This window comes from Rhinoraja longicauda, chromosome 2 (assembly GCF_053455715.1).
Source record: "Rhinoraja longicauda isolate Sanriku21f chromosome 2, sRhiLon1.1, whole genome shotgun sequence".
NCBI classification, from domain to species: Eukaryota; Metazoa; Chordata; class Chondrichthyes; order Rajiformes; family Arhynchobatidae; genus Rhinoraja; species Rhinoraja longicauda.
The window spans coordinates 40601813-40624064 of record NC_135954.1 but is presented as its reverse complement, the minus strand read 5'-3'; the positions used below and the strand labels follow the sequence as shown (position 1 = coordinate 40624064).

Genomic DNA, 22252 nt, shown 5'->3' with positions numbered 1-22252 from the left:
GACACTAATGGGAGTTATCTACAGACCCCCAAACAGTAGCCTGGATATAGGTTGTAAGTTGCAGCAGGAGTTAAAATTGGCATGTAACAAAGGTTATGGGGGATTTCAATATGCAGGTAGACTGGGAAAATCAGGTTGGTTCTGGACCCCAAGAAAGGGAGTTTATAGAGTGCCTCCGAGATGGATTCTAGGAGCAGCTTGTACTGGAGCCTACTAGAGAGAAGGCAATTCTAGATTTAGTGTTGTCCAATGAACCAGATTTAATAAGGGAACTCAAGGTAAAGGAACCGCTTGGTGGTAGTGATCATAATATGATTAGTTTTAATCTGCAATTTAAGAGGGAAGAAAGATTCTAAGGGGAGTAAGAGGCAACTGTGTCTGACAAGGGAAGTTAGAGATGGAATAAAACTGAAAGAAAAGATGTATAAGATAGCAAAGAATAGCAGGAAGCCAGAGGAGTGGGCAACTTTCAAAGAACAACAGAAGATAGCAAAATGGGCAATACGGGCTGAAAAGATGAGGTACAAAGCAAAGCTGGCCAAGAATATAAAGGACAGTAAAAGCTTCTTTAGGTATGTTAAGAGAAAAAGATTAGTAAAGACAAATGTGGGTCCCTTGAAGGCAGAAACGGGTGAAATTGTTATGGGTAACAAGGAAATGGCGGAAAAGTTGAAACAGGTACTTTGGATCTGTCTTCACTAAGGAAGACATCATCTCCCAGATGTACTAGCGGACAGAGGATCAAGGAAGACAGAGGAACTGAAAGAAATTTGCATTAGGCGAGAAATAATATTGGGTAGACTGATGGGACTGAAGGCTGATATATCCCCAGGGTCTGATGGTCTGCATCCTAGGGTACTCAAGGAGGTGGCTCAAGAAATCGTGGACGCATTGATCATTTTCCAATGTTCAACAGATTCAGGATCAGTTCCTGTGGATTGGAGGGTAGCTAATGTTATCCCACTTTTCAAGAAAGGAGGGAGAGAGAAAACAGGGAATTATAGACCAGTTAGTCTGACATTGGTGGTGGGGAAGTCAATTATTAAAGAGGTAATAACGGCGCATTTGGATAGCGGTAAAAGGATTGGTCCAAGTCAGCATGGATTTATGAAGGGGAAATCCTGCTCGACTGATCTTCTGGAATGTTTTGAGGATGTGACAAGTAAAATGGATGAAATGAGAGCCAGTGGATGTAGTGTATCTAGACTTTCATAAAGCCTTGGTTAAGGTACCACACGGGAGGTTGGTGAGCAAAATTAGAGCACATGGTATTGGGGGTATGGTATTGACATGGATAGAGAATTGGTTGGCAGACAGGAAGCAAAGAGTAGGAATGAACTGGTCCTTTTTAGAATGGCAGGCAGAGGCAAGTGGAGTGTCGCAAGGCTCGGTGCTGGGGCCGCAATTATTTACAATATATATTAATGATTTGGATGATGGAATTAGAAGTAACACGAGCAAGTTTGCAGATGACACAAAGCTGGGTGGCAGTGTGAACTGCCGAGGATGTTAGGAGGCTGCAGGATGACTTGGATGGGTTGAGTGAGTGGGCAGATGCATGGCAGAGGCAGTATAATGTAGATAAATGTGAGGTTATCCACTTTGGCGGCAAAAATAAGGAGGCAGATTATTATCTCAATAGTGTCAGATTGGGGAAAGGGGAAGTGCAACGAGACTTTGGTATCCTTGTACACCAGTCACTGAAAGTAAGCGTGCAGGTACAGCAGGCAGTGAACAAAGCTAATGGCATGTTGGCCTTCATAATGAGAGGATTTGAGTACCGGAGAAAAGAAGTCCTTCTGCAGTTGTATAGGGGCCTGGTGAGACCACATCTGGAGTATTGTGTGCAGTTTTGGTCTCCTAATTTGAGGAAGGTCGTCCTTGCTATTGAGGCAGTGCAGCATAGGTTCACGAGGTTAATCCCTGGGATGGAGGGACTGTCAGATGAGGAAAGATTGGAAAGACTAGGCTTGTATTCACTGGAGTTTAGAAGGATGAGTGGGGATCTTAAAGAGATGTATAAAATTATAAAAGGACTGGACAAGCTAGATGCAGGAAAAATGTTCCCAATGTTGGGGGAGTCAAGAACCAGGGTACACAATCAAATAATAAAGGGGATGCCATTTAAAACTGAGATGAGAAGAAACTTTTTCACCCAGAGAGCTGTGTATTTGTGGAATTCTCTGCAACAGAAGGCTGTGGAGGCCAATTCACTGGATGAATTTAAAAGAGAGTTAGATAGAGCTCTAGGGGCTAGTGGAATCAAGTGATATGGGGAGAAGGCAGGCACAGGTTACTGGTTGTAGATGATCAGCCATGATCGCAATGAATGGCAGTGCTGGCTCGAACGGCCAAATGGCCTCCTCCTGCACCTTTTTTCTATGTTTTTATTTTTCTAAACCTCACCTCAATACGTCTAATGGACAACAATCCCAGTTAAGATATACCTTAGGTGAAACTGCCTCTTGAGACTTCCCTACATATTTATTACAGGGAGCATGGGGTTTCAACTCTAATGAGGAAACTACAGAGCTCGCAAAGTTATTTGCACAAAATCCCAGCAACCTCCTTGTGGGGAGGAGGTGGAAGCTGTGAGGAACTGAGGGGAGGAAAACACATGTGAAATTTCAGGGCCATATGTTCAAATGTTTTAAATCAACATCTATATTGCAGCCTGTCATTTTTGAAGACATAATTTAATGTTGTCCTTTGGCAATTCTCTGGATATTAAGGTAACATCCTTTTTAAAAAATAAATGAATTGTAGGCAAGACTAAGAAAATGTTCAATCAAACTTTAAATCAGAGCATTTGATGGCACTGGACCTATACTCCCTGGAGTTTAGAAGAATGAAGGGGGACTTTATTGAAACGTACAGAATAATGAAAGGCTTGGATAGAGTGGATGAGGAGAGGATATTTCCACTAGTGGGAGAGTCTAGGACTAGAGGTCATAGCCTCAGAATTAAAGGACGCTCTTTATGGAAGGAAATGAGGAGGTATTTCTTTAGTCAGAGGGTGGTGAAGCTGCAGAATTTGCCACAGAAGGCTCTGGAGGCAACGTCAGTGGATATATTTAAGGCAGAGATAGATAGATTCTTGATTAGTATAGTGTCAGAGGTTATGGGGAGAAGGCAGGAGAATGGGGTTAGGTGGGAGAGATAGATCAGCCACGATGGAATAGCCGAGTAGACTTGATGGACCGAATGGCCTAATTTTTAGATTTTAGATTTAGAGATACAGCGTGGAAACAGGCCCTTCGGCCCACCGGGTCCGCGTCGCCCAGCGATCCCCGCATATTAACACTATCCTACACCCTAGGGACAATTTTTACATTTGCCCAGCCAATTAACCTACATACCTGTACATCTTTGGAGTGTGGGAGGAAACCGAAGATCTCGGTGAAAACCCACGCAGGTCACGGGGAGTACGTACAAACTCCGTACAGACGGCGCCCGTAGTCAGGATCGAACCTGAGTCTCCGGCGCTGCATTCGCTGTAAGGCAGCAACTCTACCGTTGCGCCACCGTGCCGCCTATTACACCCCTATCACTTATGATCTTAGGATCTAAAACATTTTACTCCACAAAAAGAATAAACATATATGGCTGCTTTATTTTTTTTAAAGTTTCTCAAATTTACGGCATAGACAGTAAGTATATCAAGTCAAGTGAGTCTTAAATAGACAGTAGACCATTTGGCCCAACATGCTTGCAATGACCATCTGGCACTCATTTTACATTAATCTTATCCTAACCCATTTTATTCTCCCCACAAACCCATCCACTTGGTTCATCCTATGATTCTTCCATTCACTTTCACATTAGTAGCAATTTCAGTGGCCAAAAACGCACCAGACCTCACATTCTTGGGATTTGGGAGAAAACCCAAGCATCCATAGAAACCCACACTAATTTACGAGAACAGTTTTTCACCAAAATGTTTTCCTGGCAAGTTGAAAACCAAATAAAACAATAAATATTTCTATTTAAGACACATTCACCCCATTTGAAATATGCCAACTAGATTACAGGATAAATTTCATGTTATCCGTAAAAGAGAAATATATTACACATTTATAGCCAATCTTGAGGTAGTATCGTATAAACAGAGTTTGTGAATTATGTGCAGCATCAATAGAATAGCCAAAAAAGATTCATAAATCCTTTTGTTTATTACACAAGTGGTTACGGATGGGTTATATTAAATAGCAAAATCTGTGAAATAAACGTTCACTTCTTTAAATAGGAAAATTCTTACAGGCAATATATCAATGATTTCTGTCAATGTTCAGAAGAGCATTTATTCATTTGAAATTTATATACCGATTCAGTACAAAAAATCTGAATCAGTACACAAGTTTAAAAACAAATGTATTGATTCAAATATTTTGTTGAGTACAATATCTATAGCCTTGCTAAGGTCTGTGGTACACCAAACCATAAGTAAAACAAACAGCTTCTCTGCATCATCTCACCTCACAACACAACAAAATTAAATGCTCTAATGATGCAGACTCATGACATGGTCCCACCCACTATTTTGGAGTTTTGCCCAGTGCACAAAAGGAAGAGATATTTTGTTTTACCTGAGTTCGGTTGAAAGCCACACGAGCAAACACTGCTTGGGAGATGCCAGCTCGCTTCAACTCATCGCGAACCCACTGGTAGATATCGGAAGACACTTCAGCATTTGATGAAGTCTGTTGTTCTAATGGTTTAGTCATTGATCGGTTGACCGGAGGGTGATTTAGGTATTGCTGATTTAGGGACTGCTGTGCCAGAAGTCTATTGACAGCAAATTGTTGGTTTAATATCTGGGCCATAACCAGCTGCTGGTTCACCAGCTGTGGACTAAGAGGTGCAGAGGCAAGTCCAGGATGCAAATTAGAAAGTTGGGGCCTGGTAGTTGGCTGGCCACCGTGTGGAAGTTGAGCAGGTGACAGTGGCTGGGGCAGATCTGCACCATTCCCAGGAAGTGTATGTGTTCCAAAGTTTACATGGTTTGTTCCTGGCTGTGAAATAGATAATTCAGACATGGTCTCCATTTCAGCTAGAGCAATGAGAAACAAAAAGTAAGAAATCAATTGAAAATACACCCAGTGACATGAATCAATCCTTGACAAAAATGCATTTTTGCTAGTTTATGTGTTACATTTTAAATGTATATTACATTTTAAATATATGTTTTACTGTTAATAATAGGTTGGAAAAACACAAAAAAAGTTTGTCATAGATTGCAGAAATTTATCAAATTGTGGCACAGTTTTTGAGGCTGTCAGTAATAATGAAATAGAGCAAAAAGCTTTTGAAAATATAGTATACCCATATATAGTGCATTATGCTTCTGTCCTATAATCATATAGAGCACCTTTCAAAAGTGAGATGCATACCATTTATCATGGTTATCATCAAACAGAAAGTGCCTGACATGCATTCTGCCCATCACAACCCATAATCTGGGTCGCACTTCAATGCCATATTCGCATTAATATTAAAAAACATTGGAATTGATTGATTCATAATTCATATTCAGACAATAATAGCAAAATATTTTTAAGCAAACAGGTATTGTATGCATCAAGAGGAATAAGGGTAAACCTGCTTTCATCGGGGCACTTCTAAGCTCACACAAGAAACAAACTGGGGATATACAGTTCAGAGACTGGAAAAGTCGAGTCATTCCAAACCCATCAATCCATCAAAAAACCTGTGTGTTTGTAATCGTGACAATCAAACTTGACTTCATGCTATCAAGATTATTACTGCTTTAGGAATAATCAATGATTTCGGCACAAACTGCTTCATTAACTACACTTGCATTTTCTTGCTCCCTCCCCCACCTTTCCATAGACTCTTAGACAACCTCAAGTTTATGGAGAGCAGAATGAATGAGGGTGACCAGAAGTGTGTGGGAATAATTAGACCTGGAGGTAACAAAGGCACAAATAATTTGCAACTGCAGATATGGTAAGGAGCAACAGTGGGTGGCACAGCAGGGCAGTGGTAGAGTTGCTGCCTTACAGCGCCAGACAGCCGGGTTCAATCCTGATCATGGGTGCTTGTCTGTATGGAGTTTGTACGTTCTCCCCTTGACCAGCGTGGGTTTTCTCCAGGATCTCCAGTTTACCCCTACACTCTAAAGACGTACAGGTTTATAGGTTCATTGGCTTGGGATAATTGTAAATTGGACCTAATGTGTGTAGGATAGCGTTAGTGTACAGGGATCGCTGGTCGGCGCGGACTCAGTGGGCCGAAGGGCCTTTTTCCACGCTGTATCTCTAAACTAAATTAAAAATAAATGTGGATCATGGAGGTGGAAACAGGATGCCATAATTGTTTCAAAACCTATTTCAGAATGAAATACTTAAGGAGTATGGTCTAACCTGCTGAGCATTTCCAGCGTGTTCTATTTTGATTTAAGATACCGAGATTGCAAGGGATTTGGTTCAGTATTAGACAACTGTCAGGGTGAGGGATTAGAGAGCCTAGTTTGTGCTGAGGATCAAAATGACGTCTTTAGTTCCCAAAATTTAGTTGGTGGTAAATTCTGTTCATCCGGTACTAGATGTGGTTAAGTAGTTTGACAATTAGTGGATGGATGAAGTGATGATGAGATGCAGCTGGGTATTGCCCTTGTACACTGCAATCAGATGTCATGTTCTCAGATGAAAACACCACATGAGAATTGGGAGGAGGCCCAGGAGAACACCCAGAGAGACACCAAAGGGCACAGGAAGAGAAACCTTTACTGATGATACTCTGGCTATGAATGTATTGGAAAGAATGAAACCCTGAGCAAGTGCAGTCCCTGTCAGCAGGATGATCATGATGACACATTGGAGGAGGATAATGTGGTCAAACATACGAGAGGCTGGAGTCAGACTGAAAATGATGCAAAAGGTTCACAATGAGTGTTATTAGTGACTTTTAGTACAGAGATGATATATGCTTGAGGAGGTTCAAGCAAGGAGTTCAGCATCATAACAACACATTCAAGAATTTGAAGAGGAGTAGAAGGTTGGCGATGGATAATTCTTTAAAACAGATGGTGGGTTCGAGGCTTGTTTTCTTTTGAAAAAGAGATAACAATGGTAGATTGCAAGTCTATATTGGTTTTAATTCCCCATTTGACAGGGAATGAAGCCTATGTGCATTTTCTGCTATTATAAATTCCTGTGATTGTACTAATAGATAAAAGCATAATAATAATTATACCTGTCCTACTTCCCACCACATCCACACCCCCACAACATACTATGTTCTCATTGTCATTGGCTGTATAGTGTCATTAAATTAGAATAACACAGAAAGTTTACATTGTAAACGTGGTCGTACTTTTTTAATGTAAATAACTGAATATATTATATAGGTGGCCCTAGAAATCATGGATGTATTGGTGATTATTTTCCAATGTTCTCTCGACTCTGGATCAGTTCTGTGAACTGGAGGGTAGCCAATGTAACCCCACTTTTTAAGAAAGGAGGGAGAGAGAAAACAGGGAATTATAGACCAGTTAGCCGTCCGTACATTGGTAGTGGGGAAGATGCTTGTGTCGAATGTTAAAGATGTTATAGCAGCGCATTTGGAAAGCAGTGACAGGATCGTTCAAAGTCTGCATGGATTTATGAAGGGGAAATCATGCTTCACAAATCTTCTGGAATTTTTTGAGGATGTAACAAGTAGAATGGATAAAGGAGAGCCAGTGGATGTGGTGTATCTGGACTTTCAAAAAGCCTTTGACAACGTCCCACACTAGGCATTAGTATGCAAAATTAGAGCACATTGCAACATAGAAACATAGAAAATAGGTACAGGAGGAGGCCATTCGGCCCTTTGATCATCCACAATCAGTAACCCGTGCCTGCCTTCTCCCCATATCCCTTGATTCCACTACCCCCCAGAGCTCTATCTAACTCCCTCTTAAATTCATCCAGTGATTTGGCCTCCATTGCCCTCTGTGGCAAAGAATTCCACAAATTCACAACTCTCTGGGTGAAAAAATTCCTTCTCACTTCAGTTTTAAATGGCCTCCCCTTTATTCTAAGACTGTGGCCCCTGGTTCTGGACTCCCCCGACATTGGGAACATTTTTCCTGCATCTAGCTTGTCCAGTCCTTTTATAATTGTATATGTCTCTATAAGATCCCCTCTCATCCTTCTAAACTCCAGTGAATATAAGCTTAGTTTTTTCAGGGATCAATCTCGTGAACCTACTTTGCACTGCCTCAATTACAAGGATGTCTTTCCTCAAATTAGGAGACCAAAACTGTACACAATACTCCAGATGTGGTCTTACCAGGGCCCTATACAACTGCAGAAGAACCTCTTTACACCTATACTGAAATCCTCTCGTTATGAAGGCCAACATGCCGTTAGCTTTCTTCAGTGACTGGGGTACAAGGACACCCAGGTCTCGATGCAATTCCCCCTTACCTAACCTGACACCATTGAGATAGTAATCTGCCTCCTTGTTTTTGCCGCCAAAGTGGATAACCTCACATTTATCTACATTATACTGCATCTGCCATGCATCTGCCCACTCACTCAACCTGTCCAGGTCACCCTACAACCTCCGAACATCCTCTTTGCAGTTCACACTGCCACCCAGTTTTGTGTCATCTGCAAACTTGCTGGTGTTACTTCTAATTCCTTCATCCAAATCATTAATATATAAGGTAAATAGTTGCGTCCCCAACACCGAGCCTTGCGGCACTCCACTCGCCACTGCTTTCCATTCTGAAAAGGACCCGTTTACTCCTACTCTGTGCTTCCTGTATGCCAACTAATTCTCTGTCCATGTCAACACTCTACCCCCAATACCCTGTGCTCTAATTTTGCCCACCAATCTCCCGTGTGGGACCTTATCAAATGCTTTCTGAAAGTCTAGATACACTACATCCACTGGCTCCCCTTCATCCATTTTACTTGTCACATCCTCAAAAAATTCCAGAAGATTAGTCAAGCATGATTTCCCCTTCATAAATCCATGCTGACTTGGACTTATCCTTTTGTTGCTATCCAAATGCACCGTTATTACCTCTTTAAAAATTGATTCCAGCATCTTCCCACCATTGAGATCTGTAATTCCCCGTTTTCTCTCTCACTGTATTGTGGGTATTGATAGAGAAATGGTTGGCAGACAGGAAGCAAAGAGTAGGAATTAACGGATCCTTTTCAGGATGGGGACAGCGACTAGTGGGATGCCGCAAGGCTCAGTGCTGAGACCCCAGTTATTTACAATATATATTAGTGATTTAGACGAGGGAATTAAATGTGACATCTCCAAGTTTGCAGATGACACAAAGCTGGGTGGCAGAGTAAGCTGCGAGGAGGATGCTACGAGGCTGCAGGGTGACTTGGGTGAGTGGGAAGATGCAGTATAATGTGGATAAATGTGAGGTTACCCTCTTTGGTGGCAAGAACAGGAAGGCGGATTATTATCCAAATGGTGTCAGATTAGGAAAAGGGGAGGTGCAACGAGACCTGGGTGTGCTTGTACATCAGTCACTGAAAGTAAGCATGCAAGTACAGCAGGCAGTGAAGAAAGCTAATGGCATGTTGGCCTTCATTGCAAGAGGATTTGAGTTTAGGAGCAAGGAGGTCCTACTGCAGTTGTACAGGGCCCTGGTGAGAACGCACCTGGAGTATTGTGTGCAATTTTGGTCTCCTAATTTGAGGAAGGACATTCTTGCTATTGAGGGAGTGCAGCGTAGGATCACCAGGTTCATTCCCAGGATGGCGGGACTGACATATGATGAAAGAATGGGTCGACTGGGCTTGTATTCACTGGAATTTAGAAGGATGAGAGGGGATCTTATGGAAACATATAAAATTCTTAAAGGATTGGACAGGCTAGATGCAGGAAAAATGTTCCCGATGTTAGGGGAGTCTAGAACCAGGGGTCACAGTTTAAGAGTAAACTTTTCACCCAGAGTGTTGTGGATCTGTGGAATTCTCTGCCACAGAAGGTAGTTGAGGCCAATTCACTGGATGAATTTAAAAGAGAGTTAGATAGAGCGCTAGGGAGTAGTGAAATCAAGGGATATGGGGAGAAGGCAGGCTCAGGTGACTGATTGTAGATGATCAGCCATGATCACAATGAATGGCGGTGCTGGCTCGAAGGACCAAATGGCCTCCTCCTGCACCTATTTTCTATGTTTCTATGTAATAAAGGGTAGGCCATTTAGGACTGAGAAGAGGAAAAGCTTCTTCACCCAGAGAGTTGCGAATCTGTGGAATTCTCTGCCACAGAAAGCAGTGGAGGCCAATTCACTGGTATAGCCATTAAAATAAAGATGTCATCCAAGTTTTCCAATAGAACTAACTGTACCAATATCTTCACTATAATGTCAGGTTTGGGGTTGTGAATTCAACAAATTCTGAACAAAGCCCGGATTTAATACTCATAAGCCAAGCAAGCTAGCAAATCATCAAAATTCCTGTGTTCTTTCTGACTTAACGCAGTATGGCAGATTTAAATTCTAACTGAGAGAAGGCCAGCTTGACTGAAGACTCCCCCACTTAACACTTTAAGATGCGACAGTCCAAAATAGCTCTGAGGTTTGTGAGCATCACCTAAGCCATTTCCTAATCACAGTTCTCACAAAGGCAACAATATTTAAAATTTACCGAAAAATCAGAAAATCAGTGTGAGCCTGAAAACAAATCAAACCAACTGCTATTCCACTTGCCCTATGCCTTTGACTGCTTAATTTCAGCCAACTAAGCTGCCATCAATTCTTGGGTGCACTGCAGACAGCAGTCCATTAATACTTAAATATCATACAACACAAAAAGGACGTTGAGCCAGAAAGTTGGATGCTTTCAAGAGAGAGCTGGATAGAGCTCTTAAGGATAGCGGAGTGAGGGGGTATGGGGAGAAGGCAGGAACGGGGTACTGATTGAGAGTGATCAGCCATGATCGCATTGAATGGCGGTGCTGGCTCGAAGGGCTGAATGGCCTACTCCTGCACCTATTGTCTATTATTGTCTAAAGTAATCATTTTCATGAGAAATAAGAATAATTTCAATAGATAAAATACATATAGCCAATTAAAGACTATATACCTTCTTTGGACAGTGTTATCTAGAATTGTTTAATTTACTTCTTCATCAACATAAAACAATTAGCAGCTACAAATATTGTTTTCAAACAATGGCTTCCAAAACAAAATATTTTGAAATAATATTTTTCTCTGGGAAATGAATGCTGTAAATTACAGCATTGGGGTAAAAAAAAAGTCTTATTATTCTTGATGCACCAAAGAGATTCACAGTTTTTATGTCATCTTTACGTATTCACCATGTAGCCCAATCTAAAACTCCAATGTAGCCCAATCTAAAACTCCAAACACAACACTGGACTGATAAAAAAATATAGCCTTTACATTTTGCAATATTACAATTTTTTCCAGAGGTCTTCCCATGAACATCTGTGAATTAGTGACGAGCATTGTTTGGGTTTCCAATGTCCCTTAAAGGAGTTTAGACTGTCAGAATATTTTCTCAGTTTTCCTGATAAATAAAATCTATTCTAAAATTAAAACAGTGCTAGTTCACAGGCTGTAGTAACATTTGTTAATGCTTCACTTCACATTGAAAATGGCCGTGTAATTTATTTATTGTATGTTATGCAATACCCCTGGGGTTCGAATCTGAAAACGCATCTGCAATCATTTTTTCATCATAATTGCTGATTCCAGTCGTTAACAATGATCATTTTGGCTGTGAATTATTCTGAAAAGTGTTGCTTCACCTCTTGGTCCTAAAACGGTAATTTTCCTCTTGTATTTCAGTACTCGGATAAATAATATTGAGGCTATGAAAAATAATTACTATAAAAATATTTCAGATTTGAGATGCTCAGAACAAAACAAAAAGGACAAAATTTACTGTAGAGAAAATGTCATAATTTCCAGAGGGTTTTTCATTATCTCACTATAGTGTCTAAACCAGTGTTATTCCAGACCATGATGCACTTGAACTCATGCCCCTTACAATTCAACATTCTGTTATTCCACTCTTTTGGTTTCAAGGGTGCAGCATTGACAATAGTGGATAACAGAATTTGTACATTCACTTTTATGCAGGTGCTGAATATAGCTATCACTAGAAAGGTCAAGTACAGTGCTACCACCATCAAAGGCAGACATTGATCCAGTCATGACAGTGGTACTGTAACGCAACCTCAGACAAGTGCTTTCATGTTCAGTGCATGTGATCTCCATTGTCCAAATATCATCTCTCTCAAATCGAAATGGTACTGCGATTTTTTTAATGCTGAAGTGTACACGTCAGACAATTAAAACACTCATTCACCAACTTGTTGTGATTAGTTAAGAATATTTGTTACTTCATCTCAATGAACAATTATTGAGAAATAAACATGGATCATTTCCTAAAAGTTAAAACATTAAAGTTTTAAGCATCCTATAGCTTTCAACTAAAATAAATAAATAGGTTAGTAGTTAACAGTCATGTATATGTCTACATATGCACAGCAGATATTTCTCAATTAAGATCTAATTGCTTTTTTTAATAACTGAAACTTTTTGTCTTTTCATATTTAGCTAAGAATGCTTCAAAGTAATTGCCGAGTGGTTAAAATTTCATTTATAAACGAATAAAACACAATATTAGATATAAACTGGAAAAAGACATGCCCACCATTACCATCATAATGAATCAAAGTTATTTTCCTTGCTTACCAAACATGCCTTTTGTCTTCTTAAAATGTTTATACCATCTTCCAAATTCTTGACATTTTGCTGCTGATACATTTGCATAGTAAGTGCTGTTTACAATGGAGGAAATCATACTCTGCATTTAAAAAATAAAACCTTCAGTCAGTAACAAATGAACTTAAAACTGGTTTCAGCCACAGGTATACATACTACCTCAAATGCCCAAAGCAGTGAAAATGATTAATGTAAACATTTAGAGCAGATACGTTACAAACCTCAGCTGTGACTCAGTTGGGAGTACTGTTGGCTCAGTCGGAAGATTGTTCAAACTCTGCTCTAAAGATTTGAACATAAAAATCCAGGCTGACACACCAGTGCACACCAGTGCAGGACAGTCAGGTGCTCTGACTTTTGGTTAAGATGTTAAAATGAGGCTCAATCTCTTTCCTCAGATGAACGAAAAATCCCAATACACTGAAGACCAGAGGAATTATTCTTGCTGTACTGGCCAATATTCATTTCTCAGTCAATGAGAAATGCTCCACTTTAATTGTAGCTATTTTAAACTTGTAGGAGACTTTGGGACATCCTGAGGTCAAAAAAGTTGCTATTTAAATCCAAATCTCCTTTTAACTAAACTTTAATTGTAACTATTGTATGAATTAACATGCCCTTTTTAATTTTACACATTTCTTTTCAATTTTTACATGTAATTTGCTTAAAGTCAATACTCTAAAATAGCTTACAAAAGACAAACAGAATTGATAAGACACAAAACTATGGCTGTAATGGTTGTTCTAATGGAACAATGAGGTTGATGAGGCCTTACAGGACTGCTTTGACACAACTGACTGGCAGATGTTTGAAGACGCAGCAGAAGGCAATATCAACCAATACACAGACTCTGTCTTAGGCTACATAAGTAAGTGCATCGATGATGTGGTTCCAAAAGCCACCATCTGCACTTATCCAAATCAGAAACCCTGGGTCGGATGGGAAATCCGTGCTAAACTTAAAGCACGGACTACTGCCTTCAACTCAGGCGACCTCAACGCCTACAAGGTAACCAGATATGACCTCCGGAAGTCCATCAGGAAAGCCAAGAGAGACTACAGAAACAAAGTGGAATCTAACTACTACAGCTCGGACTCCAGACGCATGTGGAGTGGATTACGCTGCGTCACAGACTACAAAGGGAAAAACAGGAGCACGGTCTAGCCTACCGCATCGCTCTCGGACGAGCTTAACACCTTTTACGCCCGGTTCGATGCAGACAACACAGCGTCCACCATGAGTCCACAGGTGTGCAGGGGGACAACCACACTGTCCTTACAAACGGCAGGCGTGAGACGGTCCTTCAAAAAGGTCAATGACCGCAAAGCTCCAGGGCTGGATGGTATTCCAGGACGGGCCCTCAAAGCTGATCAACTGGCAGAGGTGTTCACCAACATCTTCAACCTCTCTCTGAGTCAGTCTGTGGTTCCCACCTCCTTCAAAGCATCCATCATTGTTCCTGTTCCTAAGAAACCAGTAACCTCCTGTTTAAATGACTACCGTCCTGTCGCACTGACATCAGTCATCATGAAGTGCTTCGAGCGACTAGTCAAAACTCACATCTGCTCCTCTCTCCCTGACACCTTGGACCCTCTTCAGTTTGCATATAGACCAAACAGGGCCACGGACGATGCCATCGCCATGGCAATACATACTGCGCTCACCCACCTGGACAAAGGAAATACATATGTGAGAATGCTCTTTATTGACTACAGCTCGGCATTCAACACTATTATTCCCTCAAAACTCGTCCCCAAGTCCTTGTACTTGGACTGGAGACCTCCATCTGCGGATGGATATTCGATTTCCTGACGGGCAGGCCCCAGGTGGAGGAGGTAAAGGCACTAAACAGCTGGTGTCAGGAAAATAACCTCTCTCAATGTCAGCAAAACTAAAGAGATGATTGTGGACTACAGGAGACAGGACTACAGGACTACAGGAGTAGATTACAGGAGTGGACACCTCCCCATCCACATCGGTGATGCTGAGGTTGAAAGGGTCAGCAGCTTTAAGTTCCTCGGTGTGCACATCACTGAGGACCTTTCCTGGACACTGCACACGGACACAATAACAAAGAAGGCCCGCCAGCGGCTCTTTTTCCTGAGAAGACTGAGGAAGTTTGGCATGAACGCCAGCATACTCACAAACGTCTACAGATGCACCATCGAGAGCCTGCTGACGGGCTGTATTACAGTCTGGTACGGGAACTGTTCTGCCCACAGCCACAAATCACTACAGAGAGTGGTGAAGAAGGCACAGCACATCACTGGCAACTGTCTCTCGGCCATTCAGGACATTTTCTACCGGCGGTGCCTGCGGAAGGCACGCAGCATCATCAAGGACCACAGCCACCCAGCACGCAGGCTGTTCTCCTTGTTACCGTCAGGCAGACGATACAGGAGTATGGCTGCGCGTACCACCAGACAAGAACAGTTTCTACCGTCAGGCCATCAGGCTTCTGAACTCATAGACACATTTCACATCATATATGTTGATTATTTTAATATTGTCTTTTTATCTTACTAATATCATTTTTATCTTATTCATCCTTGGCATATTACTGCTGAGGTAACCCGTTGTCTTGTCAAATACATTTCATTGTACCGTTGACCCTGTGCCAACGTACATATGACAAATAAAATTAAATAATAATAATAATAATGTACACTCATACTTATCACTGCAAATACAAATATAATTCAGAATTAACTTTCCTCACAAAGGAACTCTTGTTAAATTTGGGGTTTAATGCATTATCAGAACAGTTTGCTGAGAATTTTAAACAAATTCCAGGTTGTTTACATTTGATTTTTTCTCATAACTTGAAAAAAACAAATATATTTCCTGATTATATATTTGCACAATGGCATTTTTTTCAAGCTATAGTTAAAACCTAATGGCCTAAAAGTTATTTGCCATCAGAAAGGCATTTAAAATTTTCAGGGAAATTTTTCAGGGATCTGTGGCTGCAAAATTCTACATGAGCCGCAACCACACTGTGCACATGGATGTACTGAAAGCTTTTCCTTCATTACAGAGTTCACGAGAGAAAACAAGTAGGTCAGTATTCAGAATGCAGGGAAAGGGACACGGTAGACAAGGGAGGTCAAGGACAGTGAGATAGTTTTGTGGCGTGAATGGAGGAGGGTCATCTGCCACAGAGAACAAGCAAAGAAAATCATGGACTTGATGATCCGTTTGATAAGTTCATGATTTATTTAATACCATTTTATGTGACTGCATATCTGAGCCAAGAATTTTGAATTGCTGTTTTTCAATAGTTTTCAGAAAATTAATGCAAATGTGTACACGTATTCCTTATTAGATTAGATGAACTTAGCAAGAAAGCTCTTGTATTCTTTTGAAATGAATTAGAGGACGAGATTAAAGTTTTGTTTTTTTTTAGTTTCAAAATAAGCTTTTATTTTTTTTGTCCAATTCCCAATCTGCCTCACGAGCATGAATGCAATCTGGAAGTTTGTATGTTTTAATATGGTATGAAGAAGTGAATAAAAATATAATTAAGAGAGGTCAGATAAATATAATCCAATACTGTAAGCTCTCAGTTATTAGTCATGTCCCCGGGGAAGTTTGCATTTTCATAACACAGCTTTCTTTACTGTAATCACATTGTTAGAAGGCAGGCATTATTTAAAACATGACTTCACAACAAGGAAAAACAAGCAGAAATAAATAATTTTTTAAAATAATTTAAATAAAATGAAAAATCTACCGTTTGCAATAGAAACCTAACTTATTGAATGGAAAACTACTTTAGGAAAAATAAAATTCAATTAATGAATTAAAAGTCTCTCTCTTCTAGAAATGGTTAACCCTAAGCATATTAATTTCCTAACTAAGTTTACAAGCAAGTGAAAATGATGAAAGGATTTTATGGTGGGAATCTTGTTACAGTAGTCAGCAGCTATTTAAATTGCAGATTTGCAGAACATTTTAAACTGAAATCTTAGTTAACATTATACCAATATTTTATCTACAATATATTTCTATCATCAAATTATTAACTGCATTGTATTATGTTAACATACAGAGCTTAGCCTTTCAAGGTGCACTAACGAGTATACTGGATGACTCCAAAAACAAGCCAATAAATATTATTAATGAAAACAATGTTAAAGAGCAAATGTCCACAGTGATTACTTAACCTCAGTAATTTGCGACAGATTTTATTACATTACCAGAAATAGGATGTTGAGGACAAAATTTATTGTTTAATATTTGAAATGAAATATAACAAAACAGACACCCATGGCACAATGGGTTATCAGGCACTGCATTCCTGTCCATATCAGTCCCAAGGAAAACAATTGTCATTTCCCTGCTGCCAGCTGTTCACCGTCACAACTGAATGAAGTTAGCAGCTTGATCTATTCCCCGGAACAGGTGATCCAAATTCAGCACTGCAGTCATGATAGGTCTCAGGGAAGTGGAAAACGTGTTTCATTCTTCATGTTGATAATGTGAGTTGGAATGGGGATGAAGAAGTTTTTATTTTATACGCAGTACTTTGCTAAATCTACTGACAAGAGGTGTTTCATGCCCTTGTGGTCTCCAGTCTGAGAATTCCTTACCTATAACTGATTTTTTTTAACATCAATAGTCAATGGTTGACTTTACAAGACAAATATCACAACAGAACCTATTACACATGACATGGAATGGTTATTTAAACGGACCAGGAGCACCATAAGCTTTTTAAATTATGAGTAAACTTGCTGTCCACTTTATATTGAAATCCAATAGATGTAAGGGAATAAGTGAATGTAATGTGGTTAGTGTTTCAATAAGGTCCTACAAAGGAACACATGAAATTGGGGATATACACATGTGTGATAAGAGAATTGGTTACAGACAATAATAAAGACTTGGAATAAATGGTCTTCCTTCTCAGGGTGACCACCTGTGACTAGTGGAGCACTAACCGTTTATAATCACTATTAATGCTTTGGTTGAGGGGATAAAATGTAATATTTCTAAGTTTGTTGATGACATAAAATTGTATGAATGTGAGTAATGACAAGGATGCAAAATGATGTCAAGAACTTACTGAAAGACTAAGTGAGTGCGCACTAACAGGGTCCGGCGGGAGTGTCCCGAGGAGCCATGCGGGCCCGATCCACCGGCCAAACAACTGCGCTGCCGACAACCAGAACGCGACTGAAGACCGGAACGGGCCCCAGTAGGCCCAACTCGCCCCACAGGCCTCACAGGGGACTGCAGTGAAGCTGGGCGGTGAGGCCTGTCTGAGCCGAACGAGCCTCAGCGGTGGCGGCGATGGGAGCCTCGGCAGCGGCAGACTCGGCGGTGGCAGCGGCTGCCTCGACGGCAGTGGGGCCTCGGCGGCAACCTGGGCCTCGGCGGCAACGGGAGCCTCGGTGGCGGTGGGGCCACGCGGTCAATGAGCGTGAGGGGGAGGGGAAGACAATGGGGACCTGCCGTGAGGGACGGTGGGAAAAGGGGGGGGGGGGGGTACTCTAGTTTAGAATCCTCTGCCCAGGGGATATAAGAAAATAACTGCAGATGTTGGTACAAATCGAAGGTATTTATTCACAAAATGCTGGAGTAACTCAGCAGGTCAGGCAGCATCTCTGGAGAGATGCTCTGGATGCTGCCTGACCTGCTGAGTTACTCCAGCATTCTGCCCAGGGGATAAGTCTGTGTTTGTTTCTTTGTTTGTTCATTCGTTCTGGTGAAGGCACTGTGCACACAGCAGCCAGCCAATAGTCGCTTGTCTTTTTCATTTTGTTTTCACTTTTAATTTCAAGTTTTTGTGTACCTTAGCTGTTGTGACAGTTGGCAGACCAATCCCACCGGGGATGAATAAAGTTTTATCATATCATTATCGTATTGTGATGGAGTGTAAAATGAAAAAGAATATGTAATTATACACTACGGTAGAAAATAAATCAAAAAGCATGTTTTTAAATGCCATGTTCAAAGGGACCAAGGAATCATTGTACGGAAGTTACTGAAAGATAACATGCATGCAGATGCAGCAGGCAATTAGGAAATGTTACGTTTGCCTTCCCTGCAAGAGGATTTAAGTAGAAGTAAAGATGTCTTATTGTAATTATATCGGGCCTTGCTTGGTGAGACCATACCTGGATTGTTGTGTATCATTTTGGTGTGCTTACCTAAATAAGGATACTTTTGCTGTAGAGGGATACATATGCATGTGGTGCAGCATATATTAATCTTGCTGATTCCTAGGGTGACGAGTCTGTCTTACGAGGAGCTTACTCCGCTTCCATTATCTGCTGTTTATGAGAACAATAGGGGATCTATAAAAAAATCTTCAAGGGTCCAACAGGGTACATACAGGAGTAAGTTTTTCCTTCCTAAGGGTTCGAGAACTATGTGCAACAGCCTCAAATTAAAGGACTGGCCATTTAGGAAAATGAAATAAGGAGAGATTTTTTCATTCAGTGCGGTGAATCTTTGTAAAGGTAGTGAAAAATGTTGCCAAAAATTAGGTACAATTCTAATTTAAAGAGTAAAATAAAAGATCTTTTTAAAAAAATGTTCTTAACATTTTGTACGTTGGGGACAGAGGAGTAAGATGACTGCTTCACTTGACAATTTTATTGTATTTCTAACACTTGTGGTTCTAATCATCGAGATATGAATAGGCTTTATCCATTTCAATAACAGGATCCTACATTGGGTCATATATGAGAGGTTCACCACTATCCTTGTCAATGCACCTGACCTGGCATAACCAGGCAGCTTGCCATTCAAGTATTCTAAAAGGAAAGAAAAAAAGAACTTTGAAGGGAGGTCAACTGATTGTGGAAACATACATAAATAACTTTATACATAATAAACATACATAAATAAACAAACATAAATAACTTTATTTCAAAGTTGGTGAAGTAAATATTATTCAATCATTCTATAGGTTTCATTAGTGATTTCAAAGACCACAATATCAATTTCTGAAGTATTATAACCTTCAACATATGGGTCAGGTGCTATGCAAAGTGTTCCACAATTTGTTTAGACTCACTTCAAACCCATAAATGCCTAGAGATAGCTTTAATCTAGAAATCTATCCCAAAATAGCCTTAATGCTGGGTAAAAAATACACCTAGCCCTTTCAATTATTGAGGAAGATTACAGTGAAATTTGTAGTATTTGTTTATTATTGAAGTGGCCAGTCAGTCAGAAATGTGGGCAAGACCGGAACCACAAGTTTCTGGAAGAGTGGTGCCTGTGATCTTTGTCACGCCCACATAACTGGCTCATTGCTCTGAAGGAAAAAGCAACAAACTGGACATTGGGAACTAAAAAGGAACTGGAGCCAGACTTAGAGAAGATTAAATTGGGAAGTGTGTTAGAATTCACAAAATGTCAGCATTATGCAACCTTAAAAGGACTGCTTAGTTTAAAGCTATTGAATCCTTAAAATCTCATCAAAAGTGATGTTTTTTCATAAATGATCAATCCTTCAACGTGTGCCTTGATGATTTTATGTCTTAAGGGTTCCAGGAGCTTCTCATCAATGAACAAATACCTACTGTTCCTTTTAATATTCCTTAAAAAAAAACTTCTGTTCACTTGACAGTGAGCTTAGATATGTCTTTTTATGCACATGAATTTCAGAGGTATTGCATACCATCACACAAGCTCACCGTGAAAAAGAAAGTCTGAAGGATGTTACATAATCACTTGCTGCTTGGCATATATCACTTTTGTTTAACTGATGAATCAGTACTCATCCATGTTTCACATCACTTGAAAGAAGCAAGGGCACAGAGTGTACTGTGAGTGGGGGAGTTCGATATCAATCACCAAGAGTAATGTGATAGTACCAGTCCTTAAGCAGTTGGCCGAGTCCTGAAGGATACGGCCATAAGATCAGGCTTGCAACAGACACGGCGATAACCAGCACGAACAACACACCAGACCATATATTGTCTAACGTGGCTGTTGTGATTCAATTTACCTGAGACAGTTTTGGCAGTAATGACCTCTACAGATTTTGAGGAAACAAAGGTCTATTTTCACACTGAGCTCACCCTCCATCAAGAAGTGTTGGATTATCACAAGACTGAAAAGAATATATTCAGAGTACAGCCTGGTGCCGAAACTTTTTCTCTGAGACATTGTAAGCCAGAACTATATTCTAGCACAATCCCATGGTCTGCTTTTCGTCAGGCCACCATTCCCTTTAAGCCAGATAAACAAATCCAGTTCAATCAGGGTTATAGTGGAGCAATTCAGACATCGTGAACATTTCTTCAAGCTAAAGAAAAAAGGCTACACGAATTCCATCAAGCAAAGTAGCATGCTATGGACATAAACCAAATCATCCCATGACATAACTTGGAGAGGGAGTACACCATGAATGGAAGGACCCTAGGGAAGACAGGGGTACAGAGGGACCTTGGAGTACAGGTACACAAGTCCTTGAAGGCAGCAGGACAGGTGGACAGGGTGGTCAAAAAGGCATATGGGTTACTGGCCTTCATTAGCCGGGGCATCGAATATAAAAGTAGGGGGGTAATGATGGAATTGTACAGAACACTGGTGAGGCCACAGCTGGAGTATTGTGTACAGTTCTGGTCACCACATTATAGAAAGGATGTGATAGCTTTGGAGAGGGTGCAGAGGAGATTCACCAGGATGCTGCCAGGGATGAAGGGCCTCGGCTATGAGGAGAGACTGAGCAGACTGGGGTTGTTTTCCCTGGAGCAGAGAAGGCTGAGAGGGGACATGATCGAGGTGTACAAGATCATGAGGGGCATAGATAAGGTAGATGGCGGGGAACTTCTTCCACTGGTGGAAGGTTCAACAACGAGGGGACATAGATACAGGGTAAGGGGAGGGAGGTTTCGGGGGGATGTGAGAAAGAACTTTTTCACCCAGAGGGTGGTTGGAGTCTGGAACTCACTGCCTGGGGTGGTGGTGGAGGCGGGAACACTCACAACGTTTAAGAGGCATTTGGATGGGCACTTGAAATGCTACAACATTCAGGGCTACGGTCCAAATGCGGGAATATGGGATTAAAATTAGACTGTGTTGGTAACGGGCGGCGCGGACACGATGGGCCAAAGGGCCTCTTTCTGTGCTGTAGGACTCTATGACTCTATGACTCTATGACTTGATTAAATCTCTGTAGTTGTCAAATCCATTGTGAACGGCAGTGGACAACTAAACAGCTTATGGAGACTTAAAGTATCACAATATTTAATGGTCGAGTCCAGAGAACATGAATGCAAACAATGTGTAGAAGGAACTGCAGATGCGGGTTTAAATCAAAGATAGACACAAAATGCTGGTGTAACTCAGCGGGACAGGCAGCATCTCTGGAGAGAAGGAATGGGTGACGTTTCGGGTCGAGACCCTTCTTCAAACTCTTGCTGAACTCTCGTTGGAGAGAGGAGGAGAACTTCTTCAAAGTAGACATACCTTGAGGAGATTTTGCAGTGGAGCAGGATAAATATGTAGGAAAGAACAGCAGGTGCTGGTTTATATTGAAGATAGACCCAAAAT

The 22252-nt window shown here is 40.9% G+C and overlaps 1 protein-coding gene across 7 annotated transcripts in view; it reads right to left on the bottom strand.

Annotated features, from left to right (window-relative positions):
• LOC144603987 (DNA-binding protein SATB1-like) overlaps positions 1-22252 on the bottom strand; it is a 145406-nt gene that overhangs the window by 99089 nt on the left and 24065 nt on the right. For 6 of the 7 annotated variants that reach the window (XM_078417956.1, XM_078417947.1, XM_078417937.1 and 3 more), the window contains 2 exons: positions 12707-12818; positions 4587-5050 (listed from right to left, as the gene is read on the bottom strand). In XM_078417956.1, the coding sequence (XP_078274082.1) occupies positions 4587-5050; positions 12707-12818 (576 nt within the window). The remainder of the gene's footprint in view (positions 1-4586; positions 5051-12706; positions 12819-22252) is intronic. The other variant, XM_078417975.1, reaches the window with a different exon arrangement.